The sequence below is a fragment of the Podarcis gaigeae genome (assembly GCF_964106915.1).
Source record: "Podarcis gaigeae genome assembly, chromosome: 2".
Lineage (NCBI taxonomy): Eukaryota > Metazoa > Chordata > Lepidosauria > Squamata > Lacertidae > Podarcis > Podarcis gaigeae.
Genome location: NC_139679.1, coordinates 112,540,906 through 112,562,407, shown reverse-complemented (window position 1 = coordinate 112,562,407; position 21,502 = coordinate 112,540,906). Strand labels below are relative to the sequence as shown.

Here is a 21,502-nt window from a genome sequence, read left to right as displayed (position 1 = left end):
CTCACCTTCCAGATGAGGGTTTGGCTCAGACGGTGTGTCATCCTCCATTCTTGGATTTTCTAAATTGCCTTCCAAACAGTAGCCATTCTGACAGGCAGGATGAGAACAGCTCCAGAGACCATAATAGCGGCTAGAAAAGTGTTTTATTGTTATGACGTTCCTTAATTCCAGGATATCTGTACTATTGTTGGAAACCGGCATGCCATTTTGGGTCCATGTGATCTTCGTGTTGCCATCAGATTTATCCCCTCTCCGGTCCTTACAGGGTTTACAGGAGAGGGTTACCGAACCATGGTGTCGAGGGGGTGTGGTAGAAGGTCTGGCACGAATTCTATTTTCTTTATCTGACATAAATGAACGAATGGATAAAAACAATAAGGCCTGGGGAGCTAACTTTAGTTCTTCCCGTGACCTGATTTCCTCCTATGCTATACCTCTAATAGAGACTACGGTTATTTCATCCCAATTACCGTATTTTTCGCTCTATAAGACGCCAGACCACAAGACACACCTAGTTTTTGGAGGAGGAAAACAAGAGGAAAAAAAATTCTGAATCTCAGAAGCCAGAACAGCAAGAGGGATCACTGCACAGTGAAAGCAGCGATCCCTCTTGCTGTTCTGGCTTCTAGGATAGTTGCGCAGCCTGCATTCGCTACATAAGACACAAACACATTTCCTCTTACTTTTTAGGAGGGAAAAAGTGAGTCTTATAGAGTAAAAAATACGGTACTCTACAGTTCGAGGTCCTGATTGCATTTCCTTCCATGCTCCCATTGTGGCAGTGTTGGGAAAAAGAAAACAAATTAACATGACACTGGGGTGGGCAGAGAGGTTCAAATCTCTCTGTCCAGCACAGTGTTCTGATGGGTTTACAAATTGCTCTCCTCCTTGGACATCAGATAATTCATTTTGCCCCAGCCAACTCTGGGCAGCTTCCAACATATATAAAAACATTAAACATTAAACATTTTTTTATAAAAACTTCCCCATGCAGGGCTGCCTTCGGATGTCTTCCAAAGGTTGTGTAGTTACTTATTTCCTTGGCTCAGCGGGTCACATAACTCCATACCCTCCAACATTTCTGTGATGAAAATGGGGATGTCCTGAGGAAAAACGGGACATTTTGGGATCAAATCAGAAACCAGGACGGCTTCTGTAAATCCAGGACTGTCCCTGAAAAATAGGGAGACTTGGAGGGTCTGAAATCATCTGAGGTCATGTTTGATCCACACCACAAATTTAAAGCTTACTCCACTTTTAACGGTTACTTACGGCTTCCCCAAAGGAATCCTGGGGATTGTCTTTGGTTCAGGGTGCTGGTCATTGTCGCTCTGGGAGGGGTCTCCTAACAAACCTCAGCACCTTTGACAAGTAACAGTTCCCCGGATTCTTTGAGAGAAGCCTTCTTGGTGGTGGCGCCCGCCCTGTGGAACACTCTCCCATCAGATGTCAAGGAAATAAACAACTATCTGACTTTTAGAAGACACTTGGAGGCAGCCCTGTTTAGGGAAGTTTTTAATGTTTGATCTTTTACCGTTTTTTTAATATTCTGTTGGGAGCCAGCCAGAGTTGCTGGGGAAACCCAGCCAGATAGGCAGGGTATATATAATAAATTATTATTATTATTATTATTATTATTATTATTATTATTATTATTAACTGTTAAACCGGTATAACACTGCGTTTAAAGTGGATTTGGCCTATGTGCATCTAAGCTCCACCCAGGGACGGATTTAGGTTTGATGAGGCCCTAAGCTACTGAAGGTAATGGAGCCCTTTATGTGTCCAGCTGTCCTTTTTCCTTTTTTGTATATAATTTTTATTAGTTTTCTTTTCTAACAACAAATATCAAAATAATTTCCAAACATACATTCTACATTCCCACCCCTCTTCTCATTGACTTCCTTCAGCTTCTCCTCTGGTTTGTTACATTAAATGATACAATCTGCTATTCCTTATCTGTCAAAATGTTATTACAATGTTATTCTTCAGGCATTTGTTAAGTAAAGTTGTGAATGTTTATTCAAATCCTGCTCCTGAGTCCATTCCTTTCAGTTGTTTCTGCAGATAGTTCATTGGTAGGCAAACTAAGGCCCAGGGGCTGGATCCGGCTCAATTGCCTTCTAAATCCAGGCAGCGGACAGTCCGGGAATCAGAGTGTTTTTACATGAGTAGAATGTGTCTTTTTATTTAAAATGCATCTCTGGGTTATTTGTGGGGCCTGCCTGGTGTTTCTACATGAGTAGAATGTGTGCTTTTATTTAAAATGCATCTCTGGGTTATTTGTGGGGCATAGGAATTCGTTCATTTCCCCCCCTTCAAAATATAGTCCGGCGCCCCACAAGGTCTGAGGGCTATTTATGCCCAGTGCACCCGAGGTCCGCCCTCTCTTCGCCTCTCCAGCCGATCAGGTTTCCCACCCTGCCCGCCCTTTAGTTTTTGTTTTTTAAAAAATATATTTATTGAAATTTCAAAAGTTATACAAAAAAAACCAATAATAAAAACAAAACACAAACACAAAAAATAACAGTTACAGATAGGTAGCCGTGTTGGTCTGCCATAGTCAAAACAAAAAAAATTCCTTCCAGTAGCACCTTAAAGACCAACTAAGTCAGTTCTTGGTATGAGCTTTCGTGTGCATGCACACTTCTTCAGATAGTGTATCTGAAGAAGTGTGCATGCACACGAAAGCTCATACCAAGAACTGACTTAGTTGGTCTTTAAGGTGCTACTGGAAGGAATTTTTTTTGTTTTGACAAAAAATAACAGATATAAAAACAAAATGCAAAACTAAAAACTATTTAAAAACAAGTAAAAATTCATTCCCTTATTTTCTTATAGCTTACTTCCCCGACCTCCTCATACCACCCCTTTTTGTATTCCACTTTCTAATTATTAATTCAACAAATCCTCTCCCTTGATTTTCATTTAATTTTCAACCTTTCTTTTCTTTTTACTTAATCATTACAGCTGAAAACCCCTTAATTTCTAAGCCAACATCATTCTAACATTCATTAATTTTGCAATATTTCCCAAGATAGTCCTTAAATTTCTTCCATTCTTCTTCTGCCGTCTCCCTTCCCTGGTCTCGGATTCTGCCAGTCATTTCTGCCAGTCCCATATAGTCTATCACCTTCATCTGCCATTCCCTGCCCGCCCTTTAGTTTCTCCTCTGACCTTGCTATGGTCAAGGGGCCTGGTAGGAATTTTTTCCACCTGGCGAATTGGCACCTGCCATTTGGTTTTTCGCCTACTTCGTAGCAAATCGTCACAACTTCTCGGTATTGGCGGTTAGGCATTGGTAGGGGTATTGTTATGCAAATGAGGGGCAGGAGGAAGTTCCATCACCTTCCCCCAAAGCAAAGGGTAGTCTGGTAAAGGATTCCGGGGGGCGTTGCCCTGTCCAAAGCCTATGGAGGTGTGGGCCTAAGGCACACCCCCGAGCGGTGACCCCAGGGGAGATCCTAGTTGATGTACATCAGCAGGACTCCCCCTACTGGTGGTAAACCCTCACCAGTCTTCATGCAATTGGGCTGAAGCCAGTTAGCTGATAGGACCAATGCCTAAGCCAATACCGCTCAATTCCTGCAATCAATAAAGTTGTGGCCATTTTCCGCCCATTAACCTTATATACTGTGTCCTGTGTCTTTATTTCTCAAGGGGGGAGGGGGACTTGCCACGCAATATGTAAATCCAACACCCACACTGCTATACTACCTCCCAGTATTTTTACCAGGCTCCACAGAGACGGAGATCTTTGATGAATTTCTGTTGCCGTTGGAACAGTAGAAAGTGCCCGAGTCGTTCATGCTTTTGAGGACGAGGACCAAGTTCCTCTCTCCCTTTTCTCCCTGCTTTTCTGCTCGCGATTGAAACCGCTCCAGCAGCACCTGGTCTTCTCCAACCGAACTTGTAGAGAATATTTCCTTCTTGCCTCCATGGCTGAAGCCAGCACAGATGGGGTACCGCGGAATCCAGTACCAAGTCAGTTTGGGCCCCTGAAGTTGGCAGGGAATTTCGACCTCTTCTCCAGCCTCCACTGAAAGCACTGCCATGAGTTAATTTGTATGAGAGTGGGAAAACTGCTAAGCAACACGAGGTGGCAATGATCACATTGAAATATTTTGTGAGAATCATAGAATTGTAGAGATGGAAGAGAGCCATCTAGTCTAGTCTAGTGAGGAACTCGAACCCACAACCCTGAGATCAAAGAGTTTCATGCTCTATTGACTGCATTCCGGTGAGAGGGGGATCCCTAGTTTCAGGGGTCTGTCTTGGGTATGGAACTGAAAACAGAATCCCGCAGATTTTTTTTACCTGAAATTGCGACATTGGAGTCATTCGATACGATACGAAAATCTTTATTGTCATTGTCCCATACAGAACAACAAAATTGAGAAGATCTACATCAGACATTCAAAAACCAAAAAGCCTGCTATCCCAGCCTGGTTAACCCCCTAAAAACTCTGATACCCCATAATTAAATACAATATACTCCCACAGAGTGGGAACATGAATCATATTGGAATGGTGTCATAGACTGCATAAACACCAAACCTCTAAACTACATTCAAAACAAATCCCCCCCACACACCGAAAGAATCCTGGGAACTGTAGTATAGCCTTTACCAAACTACAATTCCCAGCAGCCTTAAATGTGTACACACCATACATTTAAAGCTCATGAGCCCCCCCCTAAAAAAAGACTCATGGGAACAGGAAGTGTTCTGAGAAATATAGTTTCTTGAGGGGGTGCACTACAGTTCCCATGATACTTTGGGAGAAGCTGTGTGCCTTATTGTTTTTGTTGTGGAACTTTTACCAGAAACCAGAAGAATCTGTCAGTTAATAATAATAAAAAGTCATACCTGCCTTGAGGTTTCCTTGCCTCTTCCTGGGAAGGGTTTGCAGCTTACGTCTGCGAGCATCTGTCATCAAAACAGCCAGGGCGGTCGCGGCCAGAATTAAGAAAGGAAAGGGCTTCATGGGGGAAAGCGGAGAGGGGGGCTCTCCAACCGTGCCTTTCTGCAGCACGGCAGCTTCTGCTTCTCAAGAGGAACTGTGGCAAGAACGTGCAAGAGGGAGGCCGCAAAACTCGACAGCAGAGAGGATGAGGAAGAGGAAGAGGAAGGGAGGAGGGTTCTCTATGAGGAAACATGACTCTAGGCTGCCAAAACAGACTGTGAGTGGATAGTGTAATTATACTGTTTGGCCACTAGGTGGCTCTGGATAAAATTGTATCTAGACCTGAGTCCAGGACTTCTTGTGTCTGTTTTGTTCTTTTAGGAGAGGGGTGATCAAAATTCCTATCCAGCTTCCTGAGTTGTATGTCCTCTTAAGTTTTCCGTGATAGTGGCTGGGTGTGTTTGTTTAAAAATGTTTTAAGATAACTGTAATAATAATAATAATAATAATAATAATAATAATAATAATAATTTATACCCCAGCCAGCCACTCTGGGCAGCTCCCAACAGAATTAAAAGCACAATAGAACATCACACACAACATTGAATTATGGTGCTGGAGGAGACTCTTGAGAGTCCCATGGACTGCAAGATCAAACATCTCCATTCTTAAGGAAATCAGCCCTGAGTGCTCAATAGAAGGACAGATACTGAAGCTGAGGCTCCAGTACTTTGGCCACTTCATGAGAAGAGAAGACTCCCTGGAAAAGACCCTGATGTTGGGAAAGATGGAGGGCACAAGGAGAAGGGGGCGACAGAGGATGAGATGGTGGGACAGTGTTCTCGAAGCTACAAACATGAGTCTGACCAAACTGCGGGAGGCAGTGGAAGACAGGAGTGCCTGGCGTGCTCTGGTCCATGGGGTCACGAAGAGTCGGACACGAGTAAATGACTAAACAACAACAACAAGAAGACTTTAAAATTCTTATCACAGTATCTATATGCAGTGTGTGTGTGTGTCCATAGCTTTCACCAGATTCTCAAAGGAGTCCATGACCCAAAACATGTTAAGAAGCACTGCTTTCGAGGGAGGAAAATCTCCCTTCGTTTTGCTGTTATTAGATGCTTAGGAATCAGGGGCTCAGGCTGTCTGGTTACAGCATCTCCTCTAGAAGTTCACCTTCCGCCCACAAGTAACTCATCGCTGACCACAATGGGGGGTTTCTTGACTCCCTTTAAGATTTTCTTTCCATGTGGTTGAGAGTTTCCTCTCCGTCCCCCAGCTCAACACAGAACGTAGGCATGTGTGTTTCAGCAGGGCCTGGAAATTTGCAGTTGTCCTGTGGCGGGGAGTCCCTCTGGTCGACAAGTAGGTCATACAATGATGACAGCAAACGTGGCAACAGATGGGGGACGAGAGATCACCTGAAATTTACCACCGAAGCTTCCTTTTCTCACTTGCTGCTTCTGCTTTGCTGACCTGAGGGACTTTCCCCACCTTCCTCCTTCTTGATCCTGGAGATATTTATATTTTACCCGGTTCACAGCTGGCCCAGGCAGGTGAGGGGGTGAGTAAACTTAAGGTTGCCAACTGAGGGCTTACACCTCCCTTTTCTAATACAGTCTGGCAAGTATTTGTTAAGCTGAGCACACTATCAATATAGGAACTGAGTATTTACCATCACGAAAGAATGGCCAGACTGCCCAGAAAGTGCAATCAGTGACCATTATAATGTATCTGGCAGACAGAATTTCTGCTGTAGACAGCCTCCTCTGCTATTGACCACCTCCTTCTGTGATGTATGTATGCTGTTTCAGGGGGTGGTCTTGGGCTACAGGGTGGGCAATTTCAAAAGTCTGTATAAGAGCTTGCACACCAATGTTCTGGGTTCCCCCTCCCTCCTGCGTGGGGGTTGAGACCCTGTTGCAACAGCTTTAATAAAGATCAGGCTTACTAGCTGCTTTGCTTCTCAATATTCTCTGGTTAGCCTCTGTTATTTTCTCCGACCAATAGAGAACCTACATAAGGACTCTATACGTGCTCTTGGGAAAAGGAGCAGTTTTGGGGGGGACAGGAGGTGGGCTGGTGTGGAGGACTCCCCGGTCCTGAATGGGGTAACTGTGCCCCTGAAGGACCAGGTGCGCAGCCTGGGAGTCATTCTGGACTCACAGTTGTCCATGGAGGCACAGGTCAGTTCTGTGTCCAGGGCAGCTGTTTACCAGCTCCATCTGGTACGCCGGCTGAGACCCTACCTGCCCGCGGACTGTTTCACCAGAGTGATGCATGCTCTGGTTATCTCTCGCTTGGACTACTGCAATGCGCTCTACATGGGACTAGCTTTGAAGGTGACCTGGAAACTACTAATCCAGAATGCGGAAGCTAGACTGGTGACCGGAAGCGGCCACCAAGACCACCAAGACCACATAAACTGGTCTTGAAAGACCTACACTGGCTCCCAGTATGTTTCCGAGCACAGTTCAAAGTGTTGGTGCTGACCTTTAAAGCCCTAAATGGCCTCGGTCCAGTATATCTGAAGGAGCGTCTCCACCCCCATCATTCTGCCCGGACACTGAGGTCCAGTGCTGAGGGCCTTCTGGCGGTTCCCTCACTGCGAGAAGTTAGGTTACAGGGAACCAGGAAGAGGGCCTTCTCGGTAGTGGCACCCGCCCTGTGGAACACCTTCCCACCAGATGTCAAAGAGAAAAACAACTACCTGACTTTTAGAAGACATCTGGAGGCAGCCCTGTTTAGGGAAGCTTTTAATGTTTAATAGACTATTGTATTTTAATATTCTGTTGAAAGCCACCCAGAGTGGCTGGGGAAATATATTATTATTATTATTATTATTATTATTATTATTATTATTATGCGTTGGTTGCAGGGGGTTGGAATGGATGACCTTGCGAGGTCCCTTCCAACTCTGTGATTCTGCAATTCGGCATGCAACGCATGTGGCTTTCCCCCAACGAGTTACTTACCACCCTTCTGAAGCTGGCTGAGCAAGTTAAATCGAAAGCCCTCTTTGTTTTCAGTTCTGATTTTGATTTTGCATGATGACTTACCTTGGATTTCCTCCCCGGCTCTGGGATTCCCCCACCCAGCGGCTGTGACAGCCTCCGCGGCCAACCAATCAGCTTTCCCTGCCCACTCTGCTTGGGTACATCCAAGGGAGAGGAAAAACTTCGTCCTGCTTTCAGATGGGAAGCCAGAAAGCTTCAGAAAGAAAGACGGGCATCTGCAAGACCCAGGAAGACAATGAGGTACATGGTTGGTGGCAGGAGGGGAAGGCGACATACAACATCTTTTTCAGGGCTGGAGGGTGGATGGATTTCAGCAGGGGTGACTTTTCAGTCAAGAGAAAAGGCAAACTGCAGGTGACATGCTAGCAGCCTTTCTCAACCTGTGGGTCCCCAGATGTTCTTGAACTACAACTCCCGATTTTTCAATATGGTTTTGCAAGTATCCTTTAAACACCTTCCGGAACTCAGAACTCCTATTAGAATAAACAAGTTCCGTTTTAAATACTGAAATACTAAATAAGACGGATAACAATGTGTAACAGGAAAAGAAGCATGAAATTAGGTTAAAGGTGTGTGAAAGAAAGTAATAGAAGTGGAAAGAAATTGCAGTGGAGTAGATTGGAAGTCTAACGCAAAAGTGGGGTGAGGGGTGGTGGGTGGTGATGGGAAAAGGAATTATCTGTGAATTAGAAATTTAAATTTTTCTTTAAAAAAGAACTACAACTCCCATCACCCCTAGCTAGCAAGGCCAGAGCTCAGGGATGATGGGAGTTGTAGTCCAACAACATCTGGGGACCCCCAGGTTGAGAACCGCTGTAGAGGTTTCTAGCATTGTGTAAGCATAGAGAGTTTTTTTCCCCTCCCTCTCTCCCGACGCTAGGCCTCGTGAACATCCAATGAGGCTGAAGGTTCGAAGATTCGGGGCAGATAAAAGAAAGTGCTTTTTCCATGGGTCACATAGTCGGAACTATGGAACTCACTGCCACAAGAAGCAGCAATGGCTGCCAATTTGGACGGCTTTAAAAGAAGACTGGGTGAATTCATGGAGGATACGTCTATCCGTGGCTAATAGCCACAATGGCCAATGCTCTGTCTTCATGCTCGGTGGCAGTCAGGCTTCTGCTGGAAACCATGGCGAGAGAGAAGGCTCTTCTGCTTGAATCCTGCTTGCAGGTTTTCCCAGATAGCTCAGCCGGTAGAACAAGAGGCTCTTAATCTCTGGGTTTTGGGTTTGAGCCCCGTGTTAGGAAAAAGATTTCTGCACTGCAGGGGGTTGGACTAGATCATGGGTAGGCAAACTAAGGCCCGGGGCCCGGATCCGGCCCAATCGCCTTCTAAATCCGGCCCATGGACGGTCCGGGAATCAGCGTGTTTTTCCATGAGTAGAATGTGTCCTTTTATTTAAAATGCACCTCTGGGTTATTTGCGAGGCATAGGAATTCATTCATATATTTTTTCCAAAATATAGTCCGGCCCCCCACAAGGTCTGAGGGACGGTGGACCGGCCCCCTGCTGAAAAAGTTTGCTATAATATCCTGGTTACTAGATGACCCCTGGGGTCCCTTCAAACCCAGCAATTCTATGATTCTCTTATTTTATCTGGTTGGCCACTGTGAGAAGAAGGATGCTGGAGCAAAGGGGTCTTTGGCCTGATCCAGTGTTCTTATGTTTGTGATGGAAAGCGGGGTGGGGAAGGCAGGAGTTTTGAGCTGCCTGTGTCTTAGGGAAGCCTGGGCAACTGGTCCATCAACTCAGCATTTTCTGCTGTACAGCGGTACCTTCAGGTTACAGACGCTTCAGGTTACAGACTCCGCTAACCTAGAAATAGTACCTCGGGTTAAGAACTTTGCTTCAGGATGAGAACAGAAATCGCGTGGCGGCAGCGGGTGGCCCCATTAGCTAAAGTGGTACCTCAGGTTAAGAACAGTTTCAGGTTAAGAACGGACCTCCAGAACGAATTAAGTTCTTAACCCAAGGTACCACTGTATTAGTGGTTCTCTGGGGTTTTGAGCAGCAGTCTCTCCCAGCCCTACTGGGACATAGAATCGCAGAATTGTAGAGTTGGAATCAACCCTGAGGATCATCTAGTCCTACCCCCTGCAAGGCAGGAATAATAATAATAATAATAATAATAATAAATTATTTATACTCCGCCCATCTGGCTGGGTTTCCCCAGCCACTCTGAGCGGCTCCGAACAGAGTATTAAAAACAAGGTAAAAAATATGATAAATGTACGACTTTCCCCTATGAGGATCAAACCTTCAACCTTGGCATTATGAGTGCCATGTTCCAGCCAACTGAGCTGCCTGTGGCAGATTTCAGGAATAGAACCTGCATGCAAAGGAGATGATCTACTACTACTACTACTACTACTACTACTACTAATACTACTACTACTAATAATAATTTATTTATACCCCACCCATCTGGCTGAGTTTCCCCAGCCACTCTGGGCGGCTCCCAATCAAATGTTAAAAACAGTACAGCATTAAATATTAAAAGCTTCCCTAAACAGGGCTGCCTACCAGTCACCTACTGCCCCTCAAAGGCCCAAGAGTCTGCCTTCAGTGGCATGGCTCAGCTGTGGGATAAAGAGGGAGAATGGTTTGAGGACCCACAATGACAGCTACCTTGCTTAGTCGTTGTCCCCAACCCCCCCCCCCAAAAAAAAAAACAATGAAAAATGCTTTGTGCGCCGCCCGGGAATCGAACCCGGGTCGCAAGAATGGGAATCTTGCATGATACCACTACACCAGCAGCGCTGGTGACAGCTGCCTCCCTGAAGCTTAAAGGGGTTTGTGTCCGGTCAGAGCCTGGATGGGGAGACTGCCTGGGAAACTCATGCATACAGCCTCGAATCTTATGATGGATAAAGGCAGGACATAAATGTGCAAAAGAAAAAAAGCCTTGGAGCACCTGCAGTTATGCCCTTCACTCTCCTTTCCTCCTAAAATATCCACATCTAAGCCAGAATTTACAGGTACAGTGGTACGTCGGGTTAAGAACTTAATTCGTTCTGGAGGTCCATTCTTAACCTGAAACTGTTCTTAACCTGAGGTACCACTTTAGCTAATGGGGCCACCCGCTGCTGCTGTGGGTTTCTGTTCTCATCCTGAGGTAAAGTTCTTAACCCGAGGTACTATTTCTGGGTAACCTGTAACAGACGCTTCAGGTTACAGACTCCGCTAACTAAGAAATAGTACCTCAGGTTAAGAACTTTACCTCAGGATGAGAACAGAAATCATGCGGCGGCAGCGGGAGGCCTCATTAGCTAAAGTAGTACCTCAGGTTAAGAACAGTTTCAGGTTAAGAACAGACCTCCAGAACGAATTACGAACCTCCAGAACAAATTAAGTTCTTAACCCGAGGTACCACTGTAGGTTAATTGTTTGGATTATTTTGATTGTGCTTGGATTATTCCGATTATTAAAAGACGCCCCATGGATACACAGTACACATGTTCCACGGGACTTCTTTTAAAAGACTCACCTTGTATTTTGTGCTTTTATTATTTTGATTATGCATTTTGTGCTTTTGTTATTTTGTTTGTGTATTTTGTGCTTCGTATATTGTAACTTTGACCTACGGGTATAGGATGGTATAAGAAATAATAATAATAATAATAATAATAATAATAATAATAATAATAATAATAATAATTAATAGAAGTGGCATCACAGCGCTTTAAATTTATGGTCGTAAACGTGGTCCGAGCGACTCTCCCCCTTCCCACTCTGGAAAATGTCTGTGCCATTCTCAGCTTACATGAGGTTTTTCCTTCTTCCTGAAAGCTGGGGAATTACGTTTTGCCACTGCCTCCATCCATCCAGCCACCCACGGCTTCCCCTCCCCTGCACATCTCAGAAGTGGGGTTCCCCTGGGGCTCTCTCCCCGCTGACCACAGGGAAAAAAATCCCCGACACCTGATGTCATCTGGTGACAAAGCTGAGTGGAATAAACGTTGGCTGCATCTGGGGGGAGAAACTGTGATCTCCTCGCATGACTGGCAGGAATGTTGGGGGAAACCCAGAATGCTTGAACTGCAGCCTGAGTAACTAAAAACAAGGGGGAACCCAAAGCGGGGCTCCCAGGCACAATAGTGGGAGCCAGGGAGGGGATGCAAAATGGCTGTAATCATTTGCAGAGGATCTACCCTATACTGCGCTTGTGGCAGTTAAAAACCTCTGGCAGCGGCTGAACGGCAAGGAATCTGGCAACACGGCCGGCAGATCTATTGATAGATCTTTATTCGCATTAGCCAATGGCCATAGCAACAGTAAAACATTAGAGTGTGCGCAGAAAAGGAAATTTGATATAAGAGCAGAATGTAAAGTCCTGAATCAGCCGTCAGTTAGTGGCCCTTATTCTGATTGCCCCAGCTACGAACCTAGCAACCTTTGCTGTTATCTGCTCATTTTGATCTGATAGAAGAAAAGGACATTGTGGCAGTGGTTGAGCGCCCTGGGATGGTTAGTATGAGTGGGGTGATGATCTTGTCCTTCAGGTCTTTGTAGAGAGTACAAGACAGGAGGATGTGTGCCGCTGTTTCGGTGCTACCATCTCCACAGGGGCAAAGACGTTTCTCAGGCGGGATCTTTTGGAAACGACCCTCAAGTAACGCAGATGGCAAAACATCCAGTCCTGCAAGTGTAAAAGCACATCTGTATTTTGGGACAATAAGTTTGTGTAGATATGGGGCCAGAGAATCAGAACGGAGAGGTGGAAAATGAACATACCAAGGGCAGAATTTCTTTATAGTGGACAGGTTGTTCTGATGCTCAGTATCTTTTAGACATTGACGGGTTAGACTGTTTGCTTTAGTAGGGCCCATAGTGAGTAGGTGTTGTGGGGATAGGCCACAAGAGTTTTTGATAGACGGTTTTAAGCCAGGCACTTTTATGGGAGTCTTGAAATACTAGGGAAAGTAAACCGGGGGGATTTGCGTTTAGGTGGCGCCAGAAGTTAAGAGTTCTTTGCCAAGTCCGTACTTCTACTGAAGGGAGACTTGCCTCCAGTCACAATGATGCGTTTGGGACGCATGGTGGTACAGAAAAAAATCTGCCTTAGAAACTTTGATTGAATAGCTTCCAAAGTGCTAAGGTAGTCCAAATCTGAGCCCCGTATTGTAGCTGTGCTAGGGGTTTAGCTTGGAAGACTTCTAGGGTTTAAACATATCCAGCTCAAGGGTCAGTAAAGAGAACGGCAAAGTAGGAACAATCAAGGCAAAGCCCCAGTCTATATCTGAGAAGGAAACCTCGAACCAGTTCTGGAACAAACATAACAATGGAAGTAACTTCCAAGAGCCCTGGAAGGATACCAACTGGCAACACGGGTAGTAGAGAGGTGGTGACCCATGATATTGATGGGAACATACTACAGGTCTGGCAAGTTTCAAACCAGGAAAAAGACTGGAGCCTAACTCCATTGAGGGAAGGGGAGGTTGTCCCCTTCTTCCCTGGCAGAGAGGTGGGACGCCATTTTTTGGTTCACCTCAGGTGACAAAATGTCTTGGGCTGTCCCTGCCGCCACTGCACCAGTTGCTGATGCAGGCCAGGCCTGGCCAATGGACACGAGAGCTAAGTGGAGCCTCGGAGGCACCATACTGTCAGATTATAAGAGACGGGCATTTTCTTCCTGTCTTGCTCAAAGTATCAGGTTGGCCACTGTGAGAAGCAGGCAGTGGCGTAGCGTGGGGGGTGCAGGGGGGCCGGCCACACCAGGCGCAACATCTGGGGGTTAGGGTTAGGGGGCGCAAATCCACGCATTAGGGGGCGCAAATTACTTGCCTTGCCCCGGGTGCTGACAACCCACGCTACGCCACTGGAAGCAGGATATTGGACTATGTAGGCCTGAGTTGGCAGGAGTGGTCTTGACCTATCTTTTTTTTACTTTCTTGCCTTTTAGCTGTGAAATGTCCTCACCTGAATGCCTGAAGGAGAAAGGAATTGAGCTCCTCACCCATTTTGACATGGTGGGTCTTAAGGAGATAGGTAGGTAGGTAGGTAGGTAGGTAGGTAGGTAGGTAGGTAGAAGAAGAAGAGGAGGAGTTTTGATTTGATATCCCACTTTATCACTACCCTAAGGAGTCTCAAAGTGGCTAACATTCTCCTTTCCCTTCCTCCCCCACAACAAACACTCTGAGGTGAGTGAGGCTGAGAGACTTCAGAGAAGTGTGACCAGCCCAAGAAAAATAAAGAACTTATTTACAACAGCGGCAAGAGTCTTGTTAACACAAGGATGGAAGAATGAGGAAATCCCAACGAAAGAACAGTGGCAAAAAAAATTGATGAGTTATGCAGAATTGGTCAAATTGACATATAAACTGTGTGAAAAGGACAACAGTGACTTCAAGGAAGAATGGGAACTTTTTACAAATTACTTAAAAAGACAACAAAATGATTTGAACTCCTTGGCAGGTTTTGAATAAACACCCACAAATTTAAGTTGAACACAGGACAGATAAGGCAAGGATATGTACAATTTTATAATATGCAGAGAACAATATGTGCAAAGAAATCAGAGAGGGGGGCTGAGAGAAGTCCTTGGTGGGGGGGGGGAATGATGTGACTGATTATGTGGATTGATATTTTGTTATGCTGAAATTGCTTAATAAAAATACTTTAAAAAAACAACAAAATGACAATGGGCGATGCTCTCCTGCAGGTTAGCCTTCGATATCAGCAGGCTCCCGATGAACAATTAGGTGGAACCATGGCGTCCCAGCACTCTCACCTGCTCGAGGCTTTGCAGCAGTTATCGGGTCTGGACAAGTTGTGGGAGAGGCTAAAGTCCGACCTTCCGTGCAAGCAGAAACTGGGAGAGCTGGAAACACGGCAGAAGACCTTAGAGAACATCGTCTCGGTTTTGAGTCGGGAGCTGGGCAGGAGAGAGGAGGCCCCTGCAAATGCCCTCGGAGAAGCCATGGCCAGGATCCTTTACCTGGAGGAGAAGGTAGGAGACAGCCTCATGCAGACCACAGCTTGGAAAGACTAGGATTCACTCTCAGGAAACACTGGAGTAGGAAAGGGGAGCCTATGGGGCTGCAGATTTTCTTGGGCTATGACTCCCCTGTTCCCTGACCACTGGCTATGCTGGTGCAAACTGGATATCTGGCCATATCTGGAAGGATGCACCTGCCCCCACAACAGACCTTCTGCAATGCTATTTAGCATTTTTTTTGTTTTGTTTTAAATTTATTTAATCATTTTTTCAATACAAACAACAACCGCAAAAGACACATACAACAAAAACCACCATAATACTAATAACACAATTTGACATTTCAGATTTGAATACATTGATATACATATGACTACACCTTTTTAACAATATTTTCCCACCTCTCTCCCCCACCCCCACCCCACTTCCCACCACTATCCGCCTTATCGCTTAAATATCCCTTCCGGATTTCTTCATATTTATCCAGTCTTAATTTGCATCAACATGCAATTCGTTCTATGTAGCTAATCTGTCCATGTTACCAATCCGTGTGCTCAATGGAATCTTTTTGAGGCTCTTCCAATTCATCAAAACAAGGTTTTTTGCTTCTAATATAGCACGGTACATCCATTGTTATTTAGCATTTGTTGGGATCCATCTGTCTTAGGAGACAATGGAGTGCGTCTCCGGGGGTGAAGGCAAACAGCTGCGTTAGCAAAGTGACCTTTTCGGAACGCAAACCTGGGCAGTGCATACAGAGGTCCTGGACTGGCCAGGTGACAAATCCCCGCTCTCAGCCTCGCTGATGTGTTCCAAAGGAAAGAAAAGCAAGAGTTTTGGCCCCAGCTTGGCTGCAGGAGTTGCCAGGAGACGTACAAGGTGCATATTCAACCGCCTTAGGGACTCCATTCCAGATTTGTGTAGGGTTTTATTCCTTAGCATTTATAAGGGCACTACTGGAACACTCAAAGCAGCTCCGCTACATCAGCAGGCTGAGGAGCCTTATCTTCCCAGGCCTGGAGGGTCAATTTGACAGGTGGGTGGGGCTGCCCACCTGTCAATCACCTGGCACCTTAGTGGTACCAGGTGACGCTGTGCTTTGAAGTCCTTTTGCAAACACTCCTATCCTGCTATTTAAATGTCCGGTTTCCAGAAATTTATAGAGCAGCGCAGGGCCATTATTATTATTATTATTATTATTATTATTATTATTATTATTTTGCAAAACACTGGTCCAGATGAAACAATGATATAACTGCATTAGGCAGTTTCCCCCATTCCTCTGTTACTGAAGGTATGAATAATTCGATGCAAAAGACTTTGAGGAAGAGCCTTGGGCTCAGTGACAGAGCACAAATTTTGCCCACCAAATCTAGTTAGGGCTGGAGAACTGCTGCCATGCAGCTGCTTTTGGACTACAACTCCCATCATCCCTGACCACTGGTCCTGCTAGCTAGGGATGATGGGAACTGCAGTCCAAAAACAGCTGGAGACCCAAGTTTGGGACAATACTAAGATGGTCTGAGGCAGCTCCTCTCATGTCCCTATGAGCATTTTTGCTTTATGTTCTGTTCACCTCACACTCAAATGGACGGCAGCTTCTTGACAGCTCTCCATTCATTTCCTTCCAGGTTCAACAACAAGACTCCCTCTTGACCCTGAAGGATGTGATGATCAGCAACTTAGCATCCCGCCTCCAAGTCTTGGAGCAAACCACGTACGATGGGTGTTTCTTTTGGAAAGTCCCCGAGATGGGACTCAGACTGCAGGAGGTGCAAACAGGAAACAGGCCTGCCCTGTATTCCCCCAGTGAGTTGACCTGAAAGCGCAAAGAGGAAAGAAACACAAAGGGGGGTTCTGGTTTTGTAAGAACGTTCCCTGTGAAGAGGGGCCAGCTCTTAAACTGTGGTGTAGAGGTTAAGAGTGATAGTCTCGTAATCTGGTGAACTGGGTTCGCTTCCCTGCTCCTCCACATGCAGCTGCTGGGTGACCTTGGGCCAGTCCCACTTCTCTGAAGTCTCTCAGCCCCACTCACCTCACAGAGTGTTTGTTGTGGGGGAGGAAGGGAAAGGAGAATGTGAGCCGCTTTGACACTCCTTCAGGTAGTGATAAAGCGGGATATCAAATCCAAACTCCTCTTCTTCTTAAACCACTCTGGGAACTGTATCTCTGGGAGGAGAATAGGGGTTCCCCAACAACACCCAGGACCCTTAACAAACGACAGCTCCCAGAATCCTATGGGGGAAGCCATGACTGTGGTGTGAACATGGCCTTGATGTTAATAATAATAATAATAATAATAATAATAATAATAATAATAATAATTTATTTATATCCTGCCATCCCCAGCCGAAGCCGGGCTCAGAGCGGCTAACAACAGTAAAATAATACAACATTCTAAAATACAACTTGGAAGGGACGTGAGTCAGTACCAATGGTGCCTCTCCATCTCTAAGCCCAGCTTGGGACAAACCAACTTTATCCACTCGGGTACCATAACCCTGTCAGTCTGCAATTCTTAGTGCAGAAAGCATTGATCTGATGTGTAGAGATCTTTCCTATTCTACTTAATTCAAGAGGGTTCTGGAAGCTTCTCTGTGTGAAAGAAACAAGCAGAAGGCTCTTGATGTTTCGAGTTATTCTTTCAGAGAAGCTGAGTACAGCTGGCCTAAACAGGTTCTGCTACCCCTTCTGTCAAGGTCATGCTGACTATAAAAATAGGCCAGAAGGAGCCTGGCTTTCACTTTCACTTTCTCTTTCTTTCTCTCTCTCTCTCTCTCTCTTCCTTCTGGTATGGTGTTCCATACATAGCATGCAGCATGCTTAGTGTTAAGGTTTAGATTGCAAGTTTAAGTTAAGTCTGCTGCAACTGGATTTCAACTGGGAGCCAGCATGGTGTAGTGGTTAAGAGCGGTAGACTCGTAATCTGGAGAACCGGGTTCGCTTCCCTGCTCCTCCACATGCAGCTGCTGGGCCAGTCACACTTTTCTGACGTCTCTCAGCCCCACTCACCTCACAGAGTGTTTCTTGTGGGGGAGGAAGAGAAAGGAGAATATTAGCCGCTTTGAGACTCCTTAGGGTAGTGATAAAGCGGGATATCAAATCCAAACTCTTCTTCTTATTCTTCTTATTATTATTATGGGCAGTGCCAATCCTGAATGTTTCGGATTTGTGACCATTATGCTCATTTGCCTTCAGTAAAGCTCTGCTGGATGAAATTTAATTGCCTCTGGTCTACAGTCCTACCTTGGGTTGAAGTTGCTTCAGGTTGAGCATTTACGGGTTGCGTCCCGCAGCAACCCGGAAGTAACGGAACGCGTTACTTCCGGGTGTCGCTGCTCATGCATGCGCAGACACTCAAGATGATGTCACACGCATGCGCAGAAGCGGTGAATCGCGACCCACACAGACCCACAGATGCGGGTTGTGTTCGCTTCAGGATATGAACGGGGCTCCAGAACGGATCCCGTTCGCATCCAGAGGTCCCACTGTATTTTGGGGGAATCCTGCAACGTGTTTCAGTTTTTACTCTGCCAACTATAGTGGTACCTCGGGTTAAGTACTTAATTGGTTCTGGAGATCTGTTCTTAACCTGAAACTGTGCTTAACCTGAAGCACCACTTTAGCTAATGGGGCCTCCTGCTGCCGCCACGCCACTGGAGCACAATTTCTGTTCTTATCCTGAAGCAAAGTTCTTAACCTGAAGCACTATTTCTGGGTTAGCAGAGTCTGTAACCTGAAGCGTATGTAACCCGAGGTACCACTGTATACACATTGGAATGTGATCTGGATCAATATTGAGTAGACTTTCAATGACAGACCCACCTTTCTGACCCCACCTGTTTCCTTCCCTTTTGCCCCCAAGTGTTTTACACCAGCCGCTACGGTTACAAGCTCTGTCTCAAGCTGTTCCTGAATGGAGATGGGGCAGGAGCAGGCACCCACCTCTCGCTTTTCCTCGTTCTGATGAGAGGAGAACATGACTTCCATCTCAAGTGGCCTTTCCGGCACAAGGTACGGGGGCTTTTGTGCTGGGGGTATATAGGTAAAGTAAAGGGACCCCTGACCATTAGGTCCAGTCATGGCCAACTTTGGGGTTGCGGCGCTCATCTCGCTTTATTGGCCGAGGGAGCCAGCATACAGCTTCCGGGTCATGTGGCCAGCATGACTAAGCCGCTTCTGGCGAACCAGAGCTACACACGGAAATGCCGTTTACCTTCCCGCTGGAGCGGTACCTATTTATCTACTTGCACTTTGAGGTGCTTTCGAACTGCTAGGTTGGCAGGAGCAGGGACCGAGTAACGGGAGCTCACCCCGTCGCGTCAATTCGAACCGCTGACCTTCTGATCGGCAAGTCCTAGGCTCTGTGGTTTAACCCACAGCGCCACCCGCGTCCCTCTGGGACACTGTCCCGCTGGGGGTATAGAGTCGAATAAGAGCCATAAGGCAGCGTTGTGGAGCCTGTAACCTTCCAAGCATTGCTAGACTCCAGTTCCCATCATCCCTGACTAGCTGGAGCTGAGGGGAGTTGGAGTCCAACAACCAGTGTTAGAAATTAGCCAGGTGTGTTTTGCGACTGGTGCTATGACCACGTGGAGATCTCGGGAAGCCAGGATGGCGACCGACATTTCCATTTGGGCTGGCCTCCAGCTTTCTTAAGTAGGTAAGCAGAAGGGCTTATTTACTGGGTTCATTTCCCACTTTCTCTCTCCAACTCTCTCCAATGGTTCATCTCAGTTAATCTCTACAACAATCCTGCAAGGCAGGTTAAGTGAGCTTCCCAACCAAGTGGGGACTTGAGCCCTGATCTGCTAAGTCCTAGTCCAACACTCTAACCACTACACCTCACTGGCTTCCCAGAGTTCTTCTGCTACGGGGCAGCTATATCAATGAAGTCGGTAAATAAATATGGGGAAAGCAAAATGTCACCAAAGGTGGATCTACACACAGGCGTGGGGGGGCACTATAAATAAGCTGGGAATTAGATTGCTATAGCAAAACAGAACAGAACAAAACAACAAAACAAAACAAAACAAAAACCCTATGGAAAAAAGTGTATTAAAAATCTCCTGCTCTCTGCCGCCATCTGGTGTTGCATGTTTATAGCACATCAAATAATTGTTTCTTTTCTAATGTTGCTGCGTTTTTAGAGCAGGATCTGAAATATTTCCCTTGAAGCTGCAATTGGTTTTATTATGGATTGTTCCACTTGATGTTTTGAGTTTTTGCAAACCGCTTTGAGATTCCCCCCCCCCCCTTTAAAATATAAAGCGGTATAAAAATGAAAATAATAATAAAAAAAACTCCATGGAAGATGGTGCCTAGATATGCCGTTGTGGTTTAAAGTTCCATTTGGCAATAAGCTCATATATATCTAACACTGCCAACAACGTATGAAAGGCCACTCAGAAGCTGTGATGGTTACAATTGATTTGAGATTTGCAATTGAGAGACATGCCTTCTTTTGCCCTCTTTTTTTTCCCCCAGGTCACCTTCACTCTCCTAGATCAAGTCAACAAGCGCCACATCTCCACCTCCTTCCGCCCCTTGGAGACCTCGTCTTCCTTCCAGCGCCCCACAAGCGAAGCCAACGTGGCCAGCGGCCTGCCTGAGTTTTGCCCCTTGAACTTGCTCCACGCCCCGGGGGCTACCTATATCCATAACGACACATTAGCCATTCAAGCTGTGATAGACACAAAGGCTTAGACTTCGAGCAACTTTCACCCTTCCTACCATATGGCTGCTGCTCCGAGAGGCCGAGGTGGCAAGTTTCCAAAGGGAACTCTGCCCAAAGGGAACCTTTGCTGCATTCTCCACAGTCTCTTCTCAAATGGGGTGCGACTGGAAAAGGAAAAAAAGGAAACCTTTGGAAGCTTCCCTTGTCCCCCCAAAACGCTAGCAAGACAGGGCAGCGAGCGCTCCGTGCTATCCGAAGAAGAAGAAAGTAAATTCAGCACCCAGAACATTGTTGTTGTTGTTTAGTCATGTCCAACTCTTCGTGACCCCATGGACCAGAGCACGCCAGGCACTCCTGTCTTCCACTGCCTCCCGCAGTTTGGTCAAACTCATGCAGGTAGCTTCGAGAACACTGTCCAACCATCTCATCCTCTGTCGTCCCCTTCTCCTTGTGCCCTCCATCTTTCCCAGCATCAGGGTCTTTTCCAGGGAGTCTTCTCTTCTCAGGAGGTGGCCAAAGTATTGGAGTCTCAGCTTCAGGATCTGTCCTTCCAGTGAGCACTCAGGGCTGATTTCGTATAGTACAGTGCCACAAAACATGGCAGGTTCTATAAACTTAGTAATTTATTCCAAGAGCTGTGTAGTGCTTTCGTGTAAAATCCAGGCTGTTACGGCACGGATGAAAGGTGTGAACTTAAAAAAAAAGTGTTTCTGCCTTAATTCTAGTATCTCAACAGGTAAAGCTTTCCCCCTCCCTGTGGCACCATGCCAAGACTGCACCTGTTGGTTTTCCGCCTGCTGTACCTGAAACCAGCGACCCACCAAGCTGGTGTTGTGCCCTGCCAGTGGTCTGATAGGCCTTCAAGGTTGTTGTTTTCTTCTCCCTTGCCTTCTTAGGACTGCAAGATCAGGGAGGTTGTCAAGTTACCTGAAAAGACCACAATACACTATGGTCTCCCCA

The 21,502-nt window shown here is 46.1% G+C and overlaps 2 protein-coding genes across 4 annotated transcripts in view; one reads left to right on the top strand and one right to left on the bottom strand.

Annotated features, from left to right (window-relative positions):
- Positions 1 to 21,502, bottom strand: part of MPIG6B (megakaryocyte and platelet inhibitory receptor G6b) — a 158,935-nt gene that overhangs the window by 5,700 nt on the left and 131,733 nt on the right. Inside the window, exons 2-4 of the mRNA XM_083724964.1 lie at positions 4,869 to 5,241; positions 3,734 to 4,048; positions 6 to 344 (exon numbers count right to left, since the gene is read on the bottom strand). Coding sequence (XP_083581090.1) covers positions 6 to 344; positions 3,734 to 4,048; positions 4,869 to 4,986 — 772 coding nt within the window. The 5' untranslated portion in view covers positions 4,987 to 5,241. The remainder of the gene's footprint in view (positions 1 to 5; positions 345 to 3,733; positions 4,049 to 4,868; positions 5,242 to 21,502) is intronic.
- On the top strand, positions 8,095 to 21,052 carry LOC310837909 (TNF receptor-associated factor 1-like). Of its 3 annotated transcripts, none has more exons than XM_083725139.1 (6): positions 8,095 to 8,165; positions 13,831 to 13,897; positions 14,590 to 14,877; positions 16,497 to 16,674; positions 18,731 to 18,879; positions 20,353 to 21,052. In XM_083725139.1, the coding sequence occupies exons 1-6, from the start codon at positions 8,161 to 8,163 to the stop codon at positions 20,569 to 20,571; spliced, it is 906 nt and encodes a 301-aa protein (XP_083581265.1). In that variant the 5' UTR covers positions 8,095 to 8,160; the 3' UTR covers positions 20,572 to 21,052. The 3 variants fall into 3 exon arrangements, with proteins under 3 accessions (XP_083581265.1, XP_083581264.1, XP_083581266.1); XM_083725138.1 differs by lacking the exon at positions 8,095 to 8,165 and adding an exon at positions 12,245 to 12,575; XM_083725140.1 differs by lacking the exon at positions 8,095 to 8,165 and adding an exon at positions 12,246 to 13,026.